Source organism: Pteronotus mesoamericanus, unplaced genomic scaffold, assembly GCF_021234165.1.
Source record: "Pteronotus mesoamericanus isolate MK-2021 breed Mesoamerican mustached bat unplaced genomic scaffold, CSHL_Meso_final scaffold_21, whole genome shotgun sequence".
NCBI lineage: Eukaryota > Metazoa > Chordata > Mammalia > Chiroptera > Mormoopidae > Pteronotus > Pteronotus mesoamericanus.
In genome coordinates this window covers 29,362,637-29,380,480 of record NW_026555310.1, presented here as the reverse complement: position 1 = coordinate 29,380,480, position 17,844 = coordinate 29,362,637, and the positions used below count along the sequence as shown (strand labels likewise).

General features: G+C 37.1%; 1 protein-coding gene across 1 annotated transcript; it reads left to right on the top strand.

Moving 5' to 3' along the window:
• The first annotated feature begins 3,913 nt into the window (after positions 1–3,913).
• LOC129084734 (proline-rich protein 4-like) lies at positions 3,914–8,992 on the top strand. Its single transcript, XM_054590930.1, has 4 exons — positions 3,914–4,021; positions 4,642–4,677; positions 7,391–7,607; positions 8,906–8,992. Exons 1-4 carry the CDS (start codon positions 3,958–3,960, stop codon positions 8,916–8,918), a joined length of 330 nt encoding a protein of 109 aa, XP_054446905.1. The 5' UTR covers positions 3,914–3,957; the 3' UTR covers positions 8,919–8,992.
• The last annotated feature ends 8,852 nt before the right edge of the window (positions 8,993–17,844 follow it).

The following is a 17,844-nucleotide window of genomic DNA, read 5'->3' as shown; positions in this document are numbered from 1 at the left end:
ATATATCAGTTTATATATCATTATATGTAAATATATAAATATATATCTCAGTAAACATGCCCTCAGATGAAGATAAAAATAGAAAAATAAAATTACCGTTTAAAAAATAAATACATTTAAAACACTGTTTTGAAGCAGGTGGTTTAAATCGAATGAGCACAGATAAAGATGGAATTAGTATTTTCCCAGAATACATTGGAAAAAAGCAAAAAGAAAAAATATATAAAAGAAAATCTTAGAAACAGTAAAATATATTCAAAATTTTTAATAACTTTTACAAGGTTTTCAGAATAAGAAAGTAGAAAAACAAATCAATAAAATAGTAGAATATTTTCTAAAGTGAAAAATATTTACTTTAGAAAACTCACTAAGTGCTGAAATAAACTAATGTTAAAAACACTCCCAGAAAGACCTTGGAGAAATTTCTGTATTAAAACATGCAAAAGGAAATTCTAAAAGCCTCCAAAATGAAAGCAGGATATCAAAAAGTAGAAATTGCCAACAAATAAATGAGCACCATATTGACCTTAGACTTCTCATGTGAAATTTTGAAAGCTAAAAGGCAACAGAGTGATTTTTTAGCTTTATTTTTTAAAAGAATAACATCTTAAACTAAGATCTCTAACATTTAATTGTCAAAGCAAATAAGGACATTTAACACTTACAGTAATTTTTATAAGAATTTTCCACTAAAACAAATACAAAAGGACTAAGAAAATAGTCATAAGGAAATAAAGCTGTAAAAATAAGAATTGAATCAGTAATTACTAATAAAATAACTATAAAATTTTAAAATATCAGAAATAATGGCCAAGACTATGAAGATAAATTTTTTAACATAGAAATAAAATTCTAGCTGATTTTAATCAAACATGAGTGGGAAGTGGAATGATGGGGAAGAAGGGGAAAAATAACAGCCTTTACGGAGGATTTATGTTGGGTCTAGAGGGGAATGCAGTTAGTATTTCAGTACTGATAGAAATATAAAAATCTTAACCCAAACAAGCTGTCTCTGCATAAAAAAATTAAAACTAAATTTTTATATCATGCCATAAGGAAATAAATTCCAGATTGTTTCAAATAAATTATTAAATATTTATCCCAACAAAAAATGGAATAATACAAGAGAGGAAAGTCCAAAAGTAGAAGATCAAGGATTGAAGGTGGATTGCGTGGGAATCTTAGCAAGGATTAAAAAATTTATGTTGCTCCAAACTATAAGCTGTTCTCGACTTTCCTTTAACCTTGACCTTCATCCTTGGCAGGAAGCTCATATAACTACTCTCCTGGTGCTCATGTTGTTTCATCTGGGGATACTGTTTCTGATATTTATTCTGTCATGGTACATTAATAATTACTCATTCCCATCATTGCACAAAAGTCAGGAAAAGTTCCTGGATTAAATGGCAGTTTAACAATGGGCATCACAAAATCAGTATTAAAAAAGAAACCTGCACAATGAAGTTAATGACCTCAAATGAAAAAAGAAAATTTGGGTTTCATCTAGCTCTTCCCCCATCTTGAAATCATATTGAATGATGTGAACTTATCCAGGTGAATCTCTATCTACAAAGGCACAAAACCCATTCATGATCATCTCGGGAAAAGACTGACAAACATCACATTCTGGGAGGAGAGGAAGTGAGGAACATTCCTTCAGAGTCAGATTTATCCACACTTCCAATAGCCTAGTTACTTCTGTTATCGAATGCTAAGTATGATTTTATTTTCTTACAGACTGGCTCACACTATTAACCATTCTGAGCTAATTGAAACACTTAATTGAAACAGGTTTTGCTAAAAGTGCTACATGAGTAATTAATTTTTAAATTACATACGAAACTTCACACATAGTTTATTATAGGTTGGAACTGAGGGTATTTCAGGTCCTGATTTTGCTATCTAACACATGTAATAGAACTTTCAGCTTATATCCTCAAATTGACAAATATAGTTTCTATGGATTCTCAAAATAAACATGTACTCAATTTTCAGTCTTAATAAATAAAGCTTTTTGTAAATTGTATTTGTCCTATCAAGCTCTAAATAATTCCTACTAAATATGGCAAAAAACACAAAGGACCTACCTAACCCCAGGTTGGAAAATAGAAGTCATGCAATGTCCACTCTCCCTTCTAGCCCCTCAGAAATACCTCAAAGCACTACTAGTCTGTGAGAGCAAAGGGGGCTCCAAGGGGGACAGAATTGTTACACCCAATTCTCCAGCTTTAGGAAGTTCAAGTTAACGACATTTGTCAGAATGATCCCCAATTGTTTCATGAAACGTGTACTGCTTTCTTCTTGAAAGAAGTTCAATTCTTTTTGTTTCTGGCAGAAATATCTCAACATTTGTGTTTTGCAATAGCACTCTTATCCATCAGGACCATTTTGGTTTCAAATACAAGAAACCTGACTAAGGTGAACTAAAGCATTCTATTCTTATTAATAACCCCAGGAGTTATGCTATTTAATGAAAGCAAAGGTGGACACAAATCTACCATGAGATTTCTAAAACCGAACAAAATGAATACATAGTTCCTTGAATGAATCATGCTATTTTATGTTTCTAAAACCCCTTCTATGCTGTTTCCCTTTTCCAGAATTTTCTGTAAGATTCAGTTTGAGCCTTGTTTGTTTTAGAAAGTATTTTTAACCAACCCCACTAATAATTTAGTGGCTATAATTACCCAATAAAATAGCCTGATATCCCTTCACAGCTTCAATTACATTGTCCTGAAATTTTATTTTTCAGTCAGTTTCTATGCTGGAATCTGTTTTCTCAAATTGTTATTCAACACGAGAAATTTTCTCTGAAATACTCAGACCCTCATTTCTCCCCACTCTTCCTCTGAAGCTTATTTTTTGATATTTTATCTCTCTTTTTTTAAAGATTTTATGTATTTATTTTTAGAGAGTGGAAGAGAGGGAGAAAGAGAAGGAAAGAAACAGCAATGTGTGGTTGCTTTTCACACTGCTTTCCCACCCCCCGACCCGCGCCTGTGATCCCTGCCCACACTGGGAATCGAACCAGAGACCCTTTGGTTCACAGGCGCTCAATCCACTGAGCCACACCAGCCAGGGCGATATTTTATCTCTTGAATTAATCTTTCTCATGTTTATTGTTTTTCTTATAACTAGCTTTTTTTCTACGCATTTTGGAAAAGTTCTTTTATTTAACCTTCTAAATTAAAGGCTATATTCTACCCTTCACTAATGATACTGCCTTTTATTGTTAAAATTTGGCAAAAAGGTATTGTGCTTCCAAAAAGGTCTTTTTAGGTTACCTGCTTTGGCTGCTGATTATTCTACTATATCTAGTAGTTGTCAGCTCCTTTTTTTTTTTTTTCCATTAAAAAGCTAGATTAGTCAGTATCACCAGCTGCCGTTTATTTCAAAAGTAGATTAGGTCTTGTGTTATTGTTCAGTTTTTACGTAGGGCTAGTGGTAATTTGAAGGCAGCTTGGTTGGGATATCACAAGGAGGGTCTTGTGGCTGGGAATTTGAATGACAAGCCTCTACACCTATGTGGGCCAGAAATACTGACCATCTTTGTTTTGAGCTATGGGATCACTGCCAACACACACATACCACACAGTGGAAGAACAGAGAAAGAATCTGACCAAACACACTGAAAATCCAGTGATGACAGAACAGTTCTAATATCTGTACTCATTGCATAGACACTGTTCCTTTGAAAAGCTTCCCTAAGTCACATGTTTCACCTTTTAGAAATAAGACACTAACAACATCTTACCCACCCCATCCTGCTGGGCTAAGTCCCCAAAAGAAATGAGGATACAGTAGACTTGATGTGAGAAAACTATAACCTAGTGTATTTGGTGCTGAGGCCCATCCAGTATGAAACTCAAAGATGTCATTGTTCTACGCGTCTTCATAAAGGAAGCTGCCAGGTTTCTCCCGGCACAGAGCTGGGAGCCACTCAGAGCTTTCTCCACAATGCTGCTGATCTTGCTGCTAGTGGCCTTTGTGGCCTTGAGCTCAGCTCAGAGCACAAATAATGGTAATAAAAAAAAAGCAAAAAATGGTGGGCGGTTGCTGTGACTTTGCTTGGGGCTTGGGAGGTCACACTGCAGTGAGAATAGGGCTAGGAAGGGAAGGGAAACGAGAGGAAAGATGAGGCTGCGCAGTTCTTAAGATAAGGATAAGGCTAGTCACATCCACATTTCATGACAAAGTCTTATACTTTACTTGCAACCCAATAAAGAATTTCAACAATAAGAAAAATAAGGTAAGATTCTCCTTTTTCAGAAGGCCTCTCTGTGGTGTGAAGTACACACTGGGGACAGCAAGACCGATACGGGGAAGTTCAGTCAGGAAGATATATTATTATGGTGATTGAAGTGCACCGTGGATGAAGGTGATCTAGCTAGGGCACACAGTATAGATGAAGGAGATAAGCCCACGTCAGAACAAATTCAGACATAGAGACTAGGATAATAAACTCCTCTCTTTCTCTACATAGATATATGGAGATTTCAGGGCCCAATTTTCTCACATCTTCTCCCACCACATTTAATATTTCAAAGTGCTGTGACCAATATGTGGACAATTATATTCAAATGTTTATTCCTAGTCATCCACCTTGAGAAAGCATGTTTCATCTTGTGCTTCTTTTCCTAGATGTCATCTATGAAGACTCTACAAACACTATACTAGGTAAGTCCCTATGAATCCTCTATCGACATTTTTCTTTTTTTCTCAGGAACTTTTTGTTTCTCCAGTGTCTTATTATCATCATTTTCTTATCAGGAATTGGTTCATGTCAGTACTTGTAAATATACAAGCAAACTTTATGCAGCCTTGATTTCTGGGGAATGTGAGCAGGGCTCCACCTTGACACCTCTGGCTTGGATGGCAACAAGAATATACTGCTTGTTTTCTCACACCAGACATGGCTGCTGAGAGGTGGTCAAAAAGAAGGTAGTCCTAATTCTGACTCTTCTGTTCTGCTGAGATCCCGTCAACTGTTTCTTTCTTCCCCAATGTTCCTCTCTATAAATGTAACGGGGCACAGCCAGCCACCCCCCACAAAAGTGTATTTGTAACGGGGTCCAGAGATTGGGGTGTCCAAGAAAAATATATTCCACACCCCAGGGTGTGCCGCCATGGGGGATGGGAGCCTTGAGCAGGGCCATTGAGAAGTCAGTTTGCATGTCAATGACAGGATAGCTTCGTTCCTCATTTGCAAAGAGGATTATTTGGCATATCACTAAAGCTAATCAGAAAAGTTTAAAAGACTTAATACAGAATGTAACTGGGGGAGAAAGAGGAGAGACAGAGGCCTGCAGGAGAGACAAAGGGACACAGGCTCTGGGGAACAGTGTGAAGACCACGCGGGAAGAAAGAGGCGAGAAAGGACTCTTGCTAGTGGGCCAGGAGAAGGTGCCACATGGTTATGGATTAAGAGCTGGAGATCGGGGCGACGCAGTGGATGGTGCTGAGAACCACGAGAGGCCTGCCTAGCCGAGCCCCGGACTTCTGTTCTTTTTCTTCTGAAGGACGGTACCCCTGACTGGCCTAACTGGGCAAAGGGGGGAAGGCAGGACAGTGTGTGTGCTGGTGGTTGTTTTGAAGGGATTTTGAGGTTTAAGGGTGACATTTAACCATTAATCAAGCCTGTAAAACTTGTGAATAAATAGTTCCTTTTCTTTTTCACCAAACTCTGCCATTCAGAGCAATAATTCCAAGGGCGGCGGGCAAAGGACCCACAACCGAGGGGTCCTGGGAAAGGAGGATGTCATTGTTTCGGTAATAGCATCTGGGCACCCCCACCTCAATGGGTCCTTTTGTTTGGTAACATAAATACATAGTATAAGAAAAAAATGCAAAAATTAAGGGTCTGGGTCCCTTTTCTGCTGGGTGAAACCAAACACCCTCTTTGGGTTCAGGGACTGTAGCCCTGCCAACAGGCAAGAAGGTCTCAAGGCTGGAAATAATCAAGGAGGCCTTGGGAAAACAGGCCACTGAGGAGACAAAACCTGTGTCCCTGGCAGAGGCACAGCCCCTGGCTCCCTCACATCACCCTGTTTGGCCCTGTGATGGTCAGTTAGTCATTGACGGGCAAGATCTCTCATGAGGAGGGGTGACCTAAGACAGACCCAGCTGGTATGGGCAGCAGACAAGGACTTGGGGGACACAGAGAGAGGGCAAAAATGCCTGCACCCCTTGGCTCGGCTTGGACATGGCCGGAGTCCTCATTCTATCTGAAAGACATCTCCTTATCTCTTGGTGGCTCTGCCCCACCCACCTGGCTCAGGCTTGAAACAATACTAAAGGCAGGTTCAGCCCTAAACTGGATCTGGCGGTTCCGGGACAATCAGGCCCAGAAGTAAGTTCCTCTAAGCATGTTTTGTTCTTCCCTCAAAAGCAATGATAACCAGCTCACACTGGGAAGGAGATTTACATTATTCACAGACCCTGACCTGAGGCAGATCTCTTGTGTTCATCCAATTGTTATCTATGATCGCTTTGTTTTCTGTAAACATAGCCTTTTGACATTGATTGATGAGCTTTGCAACCATACCCTTGTGTATATGGTTCTCAATAAAAACCTTAGGACTTGGAGGCTCGGGTCTACACCCTAGAGGAAAGAGCCATGCCCCCTCTCCTGGCAAATAGAGAGGTGTTTGGGGCAGCTCTTGTTTATTCCTCCCATCTGTGACAACCCCAGGACGGGCTCTGTGGGATTCAGAGCTCTGCTCCCTCCTCAGCTGGCTCTGGACAGTAGCCCTCAGGTCCAGTAACCCCGTGCTCCACTGTGGTGTTCCCTGCAACGCGTCACTCCCTGCGACACTTTTCTGTTTTTCTCCATTTAACTGTGTCCCTGTAGCTGATAAAAATTTTCCAGTTATTTTAGTGCCCCAGTTAAATTTTAGTGAATCCTGTGTAGTCCATCACTTGGTCTTTCCTTTCTCTGTCAGTATTTTTCTGCCTTGGTCTTGGAGCTTGAGTAACCAGCTCTAGTTTCCATGTGAGGCTGCAGTGAACAGACTTGGAGTCGCAGCAAGTTATGTCAGTGGCATGAAATATAATTGGCAACATATGATCCCTTTGCTTGTTTTCTGTTCTTGGAAATTATAAGATATAAATCCTCTGGGAACTGTAATATATTTAAAACTTTTTTTATTTTTTTACCAAATTGAAAGACATGTGTTTGTCTCAGGAACAAAGAACTAAGACTTCAAACTGTAGTGTACAGATTATGAGGAGTACTGCATAAGGAGACATTGGGGAGGAGGGAAGATTTATGGTTGAGAGGCAGGTTCTGGGAGAAAGGGACTGTCTGACTAGGTCATCAGAGATCAACAGGAGAGGGGCATCTTTCATCACTAAGCTCATCTATTCTTATGCTATACCTATTTATATGCAGAGAACATACACGAGAATCCAGATCAGGAGTCTGAGGGACCACTTTCTGAAGAATTCCTACCAAGACCCTATTTCGATGATGAAAACCAAGATGTTGGTCTTTGGCAGACACCACCCCCACCAGGAGGTCTTCACCACCATCCTCCCCAACAAGGAGACAGATGGCCAAGACCCCTCTCCACGGCCAACCAGCCAAGTAATCTGGAGGGCAGTGGCAGGTATGATTCAAGTTCACTCTCGATCAAAGGCCCTGTCTCCTACAGTTCTTAACCTTTAGTGTGTCAATAAGTCAGCTGGAAACATGTTGAAATTGCCTAGCCCTCAACCCTATTTCTAAAGATTCCTATTCAGATACTCTGGAATAAAGAAGCAAGATCTTATATTTTTAACAAGTAGTCCAAGTCTATTCCAATTTCGAGAAACACTGCCCATAAGTTACCTTTTCCCCAGTGATTACCCATCTTACAGTAGCTGAACATGAGTAAGCAGAACACCCTTCGCCCTCGGGTCCTCTCCCCTCCTTATCAGGCCAACCACTTTCCATCTCAAGTTTCCACCTTACCATTCTTTGCTCAGTCCTGCCTCACACAAGGCCTCTCAGGCCCAGTGTCCCTGCTAAATGATATTTTAACTTTATGCTGCCAAATGTTATCTAGTGTTTTAACTATTTACTTTTAAATTAATAGATGCTTAAGGTTTTTTTTTTTTTTTATTGCTTCGTCCATGGGTCCTTTATACATATTCCTAGACTTGACCCTTCTCTTCCCTTCCCTTTCCCTGCCCCGCCCTCTCCTTCCCTCTTGACTCTGTTGGTTTCTTTTGCTCAAGTTTTTAAAAATCTAACAGAACAGAAAGTTATACAGCTAAATCTTAGAAGCATATCTCATTCTACCTCCTCATTTCTCTCTGCAAAAATCATCACTGTTAACTCTTTTGAACCTCCTCTTAAAATTTACTCTGATATAAATATATAGAATCCTTCTTTTCCACAAATGATATCATACTTTAAATGTAAATCTATATGTTAAGTATTTCAAATAGCATACTTCTTAGAAAACTTCCATATAAGTTTATAGAGATAGATTGATCTTTGGATCTATTTGGTCTTTGTTCTAATTTAGTTTCACAGTTGTATACTGGTCCATTATATGTCTGTGCCATGATTTCTTTAGCCAACTCCCTGCCAATGGACATTTAAGATGGTTTCAGCTTTTCAGTATTACAGAATATGTTGCAGTTACCATCTTGGTAAAAAAATCTTTGAACATTTTCAATAGTTACCAAAAGATAAACAACCTAAGAGTAATCTCTTTATTCATTTTGCAAACAACAATATAGAACACATTATCTGTTAGGTAACAGGTGCAATAAAGAAAAAGTAGTTGGGGAGGAAAAGAAAGAGGCAGAGAAGATGGTCTGTCACCTATTTCAGTTCAGTAATACCAGCGAGAGATTAGAAATTACCTGCCATGTCATAGCTTCTGTATTAACCTTCTTTTTTATTTGTTTGTTTCAGAAAATGGATATGAAGATGACAGCCCTTCAGAAAGCCATGACATTAGAACAATTCAGTCTATCTTCAATATACCAATAAAATTATCAATGCCCAGTTTTTAATCATCATTTCTCATTCTTGGTGATTGTAATTCTGGAATTTGAGGACTATGAACACAGTATAGGGACATCCAAGACTCTTTTTCACTGAGATTTCCTGCAAGCTTCATCCTGGGCCACTCTCCTAGAGGACATCTTTGATTTATTCTTTGTTTGGGGACAAGAATAACTCTTTCCTCTTTCTACCTGCTGTTGACTCCTTCTTCCCCCTGGCACCTTTATTCACAAGCTAGCTACCAAGTGAATAATGGAACAATAGAATTCCATTGTTCCTCTCTTCTCTGGATTCTACATCACAAATGCAATTTCTAATTATTTTCAGAAATATTTGCTGATATCCTAGTAATTTTAGGGAAGCAAGGAAAATATAACAAATGTGAGGAAGTTGCAGAGGCTGAGGAAACTCTTAAAATTTCCAGTTAATAATTGATTCTTGTTGCTAGGGGAATGAATGTGTTTCCAGGCCTCTTCTCCATTGAATCCCCTATTGCTCATTCCCCTTTTTCCTCATTGCTCAATTATCTCCCTCCATAGGTTTCCCCCACCATTCTTTAACATAACCTAAGTGTATTTCATAGAGAGGGTAACATGATGTGTTTTAAGGAGCCAGGAATTTTAAGTCCTTCAGACATGAGTTTATGTGTTAGTGTCCTAATTTTTTTTCCTTGTTAGCTCTGTACTTTTAGCAAGCTACTTAAAGTCTCAGAGCCTTAGTTTTGTCATTTATAAAATTAAGGTAATAATAGTACCTACCCTAAGGGACAAAGAGTAATGAGATAACATACATAAAGAGCTAGCAGAGATTGCCTTCACCACGTCTTAACAACTACTTTAGGGAAAAACAGTGGACATGAAGTGCAGGGAATCAAATACTCCCAAATCAAAAATTTTCAGATCGCTTTGTCAAAATATCTAATTACAATATTCTCTGACAAGGTCTCTTCCAATTTTAAAAAAGATCACCTGTCTATATTTTTTTAGCATTTCCTGTCTTATTGCTCTATTTGCTAAAGTCTTAGGTTTTATTTTCATTTTTTATTATATTTTATTGACTATGCTATTACAGTTGTCCCAATTTTTCCATTTTGTCCCCTTTCACCCAGCACCCCTTACTCCCTCAGGAAATCCCCCCTCCTTTGTTCATGTCCATAGCTCCTGTATATGTTCTTTGGCAACCCCATTTCTTATACTTGCTCTAAACATCCCCCTGTGTATACTATAACTATCAACTTGTAATCCTTAATCCTTTCACCTCTTCTCCCACTCCCCTAGACCCTTCTCCCAACTGGCCACCATCCCGATGTTCTGCATATCTATGATTCTTTTCCTGTTCTGGTTTTTTGCTTAGTTTGTTCTTTAGATTCAGTTGTTGATAGTTATGTATTTATTGCCATTTTAATGTTCATAATTTTCATCTTTTTCTTAAGTCCCTTTAACATTTCATATAATAATGGTTTGGTAATGATGAACTCCTTTACCTTTACCTTGTCTGGGAAGCACTTTATCTATCCTTTGATTCTAAATGATAGCTTTGCTGGGTAGAATAATCTTGGTTGTAGGTCTTTTCTTTTCCTGACTTTGAATACTTACTGCCAATCCCTTCTAGCCTTCAGTTTCTTTTAAAAAATCAGCTGACAGACTTATGGGAGCTCCTTTGTAGATAATTATCTGCTTTTCTCTTCCTGCTTTTAAAATTCTCTCTTTAACTTTTGGAATTTTAATCATGATGTGTCCTGGGGTGGTCCTCTGTGTCCATCATGTCTGGGACTCTCTGTGTTTCCTGGACTTGTATGTCTGTTTCCTTTACCAAATTAAGCAAGTTTTCTTTTATTACTTTTTCAAATAGATTTCCAATTTCTTGCTCTTTCTCTTCTACTTGCACCCCTGTCATGTGAATGTTGGTATGCTTCAAGTTGTCCCAGAAACTCCTTACATTATCCTCATTTTGGATTTCTTCTTTTTATTCCTCTTGCTGTTCTGCTTGGATGTCTTTTGTTTCCTTATATTCCAAATTATTGATTTGATTCTTGGCTTCATCCACTTCACTGTTTATTCCCTCTAAATTGTTCTTTATTTTAATTAGTGTCTCCTTAATTTCTGCTTGATCATTTTTATGCTGTTGAAGTACCCTCTGGGGTTCTTTGAGCATCTTTATAACCAGTGTTTTGAACTCTGTCTCTGATAGTTTACTTATCTCCATTTTGTTTAGTTCTTTTTCTGGAGTTTTGTTCTGTTCTTGCACTTGGGCCATATTTCTTAGTCTCCTCATTTTGGCAGCTGTTTTGACTCTATATCTTGGTGGCCTAATGTAGTAGGTGTCTTGAAGAGTTCAGTGGCACAGCCTCCCCTATCCTCCAAGCTGGGTGCTCAATGTGCACCATCCACATGGGCTGAGTACTCCCTCCTTTTGTAGTTGAGTCTTGATTGTTGTCAGCAGGTAAACGTGAGGGATGTATAGACCAGACAGCTGATAGGACTGGTTGTGACAACTTGCCACCAACGACCACCCTCTGGCTTGTGGCAAGAAGTATTCAAGTTCGGTGGTTGTGCTCCTATGTGGTCTGTAACAGTTCACTGGGTACACAGGCCCTGAGGCTTCCCAGGTAGTACAGGGGAGAGTCAGACACTGCCTGTGTCCTATCTGGGGCCGCTTGGCATAAGCTATAAAGGGACCTCTAAAGTCTTAGGTTGTATTTTTTTTAAATAGACATTCTGGTGTGTTTTGTGTACTGGTAGAAATTTAATATTAGAATGCAATTCATGACAATTTGAAATGCGGTCTCCTCAAACTACTACCAGATCAAAAATATGTTAATGTAATGAAGTATTGCTCACATAATGTCAAAGTTTGTACACCACCCATATTAATGTATATGAAAGTATATAATATGAAAACAGAAAAATAATTTATAACAGATTCAGTAGCTGGCTGTTTCTTAAACTAAAATCAGTAATAGACAAACTTCTTATAATTCTAATCAAGAGAAAAAATAGAAAACAATGTGAACTTCAGTAATGGGAAGGTTAAGTTAATCACAGATGCTTAGATCTTTTTTAAAAACTAAGATAATATATAAAATTCTATTCTGATATAAAAATAAAATTGACATTGTATAATATTAATTACTAATTTGACTAAAAATGCCTTGGGAAGGTTGAACAGAAACTAACCATAAAAGAAATGTAGTAGTATCTTGTTTTAATTCCAATTTCTCTGATGATATATGATGTAGAGCATCTTTTCACATGCTTATGGATAATTTTTTGATGAGGTGTCTGTGAAAGTCTTTGGACTATTTTTTTTAATTGGGTTGTTTATTTTCTTCTTATCATTGAGTTTTAAGAGTTCTTTGAATATTTTAGATAACAGTCCTTTAGCAACTGTGCCTTTGCAAATATTTTCTCCCAATATGTAATGCTTTTTCTAGTCCTCTTGATATTATCTTTTACAGAGCAAAAGTGTTTTATTTTAATGAAGTCCTGCTTATTAGTCATTTCTACTATTGGGAAGGAAAAACTTTTTTTCTTTCCTTCTATGTGCATTAGTTGGTCTGATAATTAAATTGACATAAGACAGATTAACAAGAGAAAAAAAAACTTAATTATGTTGTGGGAGGCCCACAACGACATGAGACTAAAAGGCAGCCAGGCAGTTAGGGTTTACATGCCATCCTGAGCTAAGGAGGATGGGGCAGGGGTCTGGGGCTTCAAAGGGGAGGAAGACATCTTCACAGGAAGATGAGCAAATGTTTAGTAAATAAAATTTTTGCCATACAGGTAAATATGATATAAAAAGTTATCACAGGGATGGGTCTGCTTACTTATCACAGTAAACCTTACAGTGAGGTGTCCACCTCCAGGACCTGAAGAATCTTTTGTAATGGCTGTTTTTTTAATGAGGTGGTTTTGTCTTTTGTTTATAGTTCTATCCTGTCGTTACTGATGTCAACACTACTCTCTATCAAAACTACCTGTTGATTACACTTGCATTTCCTTCCTTGCAAAACTTTTCCCTAAAGTTAATAATTACCTTTTCTTCATTTGTTTAGTTTTCTGTAAACATCTAAGACTTCCAGCAACCTCTCACAGATCTGTAAAGTCCTTCTCAACACAATTTTCCTCACCCTCTCAAATCATTTGCTTTTGGGCTGAAAATTTTCTTTTCTCCCTCTTAAGTAGGATGATGTACATCTTGAATTAATACCTTTTTCTAACTTGATTTTCTTCTTTGTTTGGTAAAACACAGCCTACCATATCTTCTTGCTAATGAGTGCAAAAGAGGCAAAATAATTTGAGATATTTCATGTCTGAGAATGGCTTTCATCTAGCCTCATGCTCAATTGATAATCTTATTGGATATAAGATTCTAGGTTGGAAATTATTTTTGCTCAGAATGTTTACAATATTATTCTGCTTTCTGATTTCCACTGCTGTTCCACTGTCATTCTGATTCTTAATTCTTTGCATGTAACTGTTTTTCTTGATAAAATTTTTAGGATCACTTTTATCCCTACAATTTAATTAAGTACAAATTGATGTGGACTTTTTCTTTCCATTTATTGTACTGGGCACTCAGGATTCCAAGGGCGACCACTGGCCACGGCCTGCACTTTAGCAGGGGCCCCACACAAACACCAAAACCAAAGACGTATGGTACGTGGAGATGGTCTGGCCCCCTCACTCAGATGGGGTGGCCTGATAGCTATTTTGTTGAAGATGTCTCTGGATGCTGTCTCTGAGTCTTAAATCTTCCTACCTCCTGCTTGACAAGCAAAATCCTCACTGCTGGCACTTTGGAGCTGGCCAGGGTAGAGGCTAGGAACCTCTCCTTTTGTTTTATAGGCTTTCATTTTGTCATCCTGTTTTTTTTTTAATTTTTTATTTAATCTTTATTATATTTTTTTCCATTACCATTTAGTACCATGCTGTTGTCCATGTCCATGAATCTTTTTTCCTTTTTGCTAAATCCCTCCACCCCCACGCTGTCCACTAGCTGTCATCCGTTCTCCATCTGTGAATCTGTTCTCTATTTTGCTTGTTATATCAGTCTGTTCATTAGATTCCACATAGGAGTGACATCATATGGTATTTGTCTTTTATCTGACTCGCTTATTTCCCTTAGCATAATGTTCTCCAGGTCCACCCGTGCTTTCACACAGGGTAAAACTTTCTTCTTTTTATGGCCAAGTAGTATTCCACTGTGTAAATGTCTGATAATTGTTTTATCCACTCATCTACTGATGGGCACTTGGGCTGCTTTCATATCTTGGTGACTGTAAATAAAGCTGCAATGAACGTAGGGGTACTTACTTCCTTTGAAATTAGTGTTTTATGTCCCTTTGGATATATTACCAGAAATGGGATTGTTGGGTCACAAGGCAGATCCATTTTTAACTTTTTGAAGTATCTCCATACTGCTTTTCACAGTGGCTGCACCAGTCTGCATTCCCATCAACAGTGAAAAAGGATTCCCCTTTCTCCACATCCTTACCAATACTTATTTGTTGATTTATTGATGATAGCCATTCTGGAAGGTGTGGGATGGTATTTCATTTTGGTTTAATTTGCATTTCTCTGATGACTAGTGATATTGAGCATCTTTTCATATGTCTATTGGCCATCTCTATGTCCTCCTTTTAGAAGTGTCTCTTCAGGTCCTTTGCCAATTTTTTAACTAGGTTGTTTGTTTTCTTGGTATTATTTTCTAAGTTATTTATAAATTTTGGATATTAACCCTTTATCACATATATTGGCGAATACATTCTCCCATAATGTGTATTGTCTTTTTATTTTGTTGATAGTTCCCTTTGCTATACAACTTTTTAATTTTTATTAATGGAACCACGAAAGACCCTGCCTAGCAACAGCAATCCTGAGAAAGAAGAAGAAAGTTGGAGGAATCACACTACCTAGATCAAAACATACTATAAGGCCATAGTAATCAAAACAGCACAGTACTGGCATAAAAACAGACATGTAAATCAATGGAACAGAATAAAAAGCCCAGAAATAAACCCACAACTTTATAGTCAGTTAATATTAAACAGAGGAAGCAAGCACATACAATGGGCTAAAGATAGTAGTATATTCAATAAATGGTGTTGGTAAAATTGGTCAGATACTTGCAGAAAAATAAAACTAGACCATTTTTTACACCACACACAGGAATAAATTCAAAATGGATCAAAGACTTATGGTCAGACATAAAACCATAAAAATCATAGAAGAAAACACAGGCAGCAAAATCTTGGACATTGCTCATAGCAAATTTTTATTGAATATATTTCCCCAGGCAAGGGAAACAAAAGAAACAATAAACAAATGGGACTATGTCCTGTTTTTCTTAGAACAGCATTTTTCTCATATCCTCTTCAGTGACAGTTCCCTCAAGTCCAGCAACTCTCTGGTTCAGTTTTTCTAGAGAATAAACTTACTTTATCTTGCTGAAATAATAGAGGATGTAAACCTATTTTGTATTACCTGTCTCACCACCATCATCACCTCCTCCAATCTAATCATCACAGCATCTAGTCTCTATAATCCTTCACCCCTCCCAGCCACCTATAATCAACCAGCTTACTTCTATTTGGTATCACTTTCTCCCAATCAGACTTCCACACGTACTTAAGTATTACCTTTCTCCTTTCAGTTACGTCATTAATCACTCTGCCTATTTTCAGTCTTCAGTGCAATTGTGGTTAATACTTACCATATGAACTTTATCAAACATGATGTTTGCACTTCTATTTCTTGTTGTTTTTGTTTGGGAATGGTCTTTGAGAATAAAGGAGATAAAAAACTTTTTTTACAACTAAACTATAAGTCAATCTCAGTTATATGCTAGGAAAGAAATTCAACAATATGCTAAGAAATGAAAACAAAAGGCTGCAAAATGCTTATGAATCAAAGCTTCTGTTCCTATTATTCCACTTTAACAGCTCACACTAGGTAACCAACAATTTCCAGGTTGCTAAAGTCAATGGACACTTTTCAATCTTTATTTTAACTTGCTTTCAACAGCAATAGGCATCGTTTACAATTCTGTCCTATTTAAAACACTCTCTTTCTTTGATACTGTATAGTGCCTGTTCCATATTCTAACTCTCTGGTTGTTCCTCATTACTTATTTCACTTATAAAATATTTATTGGGTTTCTTTTCTATGCCAGTTGTTTTATTAGGAGTTTAGGATGTAATGATGAATACAAAGTCACAGTTCCCACCATCCAGGAGCTAAAGCCTTATGTGGTTTTTGCAGATGCATCTGTCTCCATTTAGCCATGAAATTATAAAATTCCTCCAATTTTGTTTTAAATTCTAATCTCTCCTCATTATCTACTATCTCCTTAAAAAATTTTTTCTAAAAAAAAAGTCACTATGTGAGGTGATGGATGTGTTAAGTAACTTTATTGTGGTAATCAATTCATAATGTATATGTATATCAAATCATCACATTGCATGCTTTAAACATATAGTTTTGTTCGTTATACATCAATAAAAGTTCAATTATCATCTATGTACCAATAATATAAAATTATATCTCTTGCCAAGACCTCTACTTAGCTTTACATCTTCTATTTGACATATTCATCTGAATATTTTAAAGACACCATTCAATATTCCCAAAACAAAATTAATCTGGTAATCCTAACTTTAGAGACCACCATTCAACCACATTTGACATAAAAAATCCATCCCCAATTTTTGTCCCCTTTTCTATTTTTCTAAGTATTTATCAACTTCATCCACTGTTCTCCATCTCCATTGCTCACCTTCACATTACAATATCCCACCTGGTGACCTATAATCATTCTAGCTTTCCCTCCAAATCCTTCTCCAAGTTGTAATCTGCAGCCAGAGTAAGCTTTTCAAACCATATGTGTGATAGTGTAATAATCTTCTGCCAGCCCCAGCCTGAAAACTCCCAAGAGCTCCTATGATAAAGACTAAAATTCTGAAGGTGGCCATCAGGCTGGTGTGATCTGGTCCCCTCCTCCTTCTCCAAACACATCTCACATGTCACTCTCTCTTTTGTTCCCTACTGCAGAATTGCTTCTTCTGTCCTTCCTGCTCCTTCCCTCCAGAGCATGTATTCTCTTCCCACACTCTATGATGTTCTCTACTTTCCACCTTCTCTTTGTCTAGTTAACTCCTCCTCAGATCATTTTGTTATAAACTTGCATGGGATCATGTCCATTTCCTTCTAAATTCTTGTAATTACATATTAATTAATGTATTTATTTGATTTATAGCCCCATTTTCTTTAGATCTACACTGTCAGACATAATACTGACAAGCCACATGCAGCTGTCTAAATCTAAATTAATTAAAATTAAATAAAAGGTAAAACTGTGTTTTAGTCACACTAATCCAAGTTCTCTGCATTGAAAAATTTCCTCCTGTCATAATAAAAAATATTGATTTATATGAAAAAGTTTAAGGATTTGTATAAGTTTTATAATTTTAACCCAAGTTATCATAGATAATGTAACAGGATTATTTATGAGAATTAAGTGCATAACGTATATAATATTTGCTATCATGATATATAGTGATAAAGTTCAACAAATGCAAACATCTATTTATTCTTTTATTCAAAAAGGTGGTTTTTGTTCTTTCTCTCTCATGAAAACCTTCTAAAAATTTCACCCAAAAAATAGATGATTTCACAAGTAGCTGCTTTTTTCAGCAAAAGCAGAAGATCCATCTAAAAGAATGATAATGGTGAATCTATTATGATATATCATCTGATGGCTTGTGAACATTAATGATATCTAAGTCTCATTCTTCATTTAAATGCTAATAATTCTGTACCTTAATATACTAAAGTTTCAGTCTATTA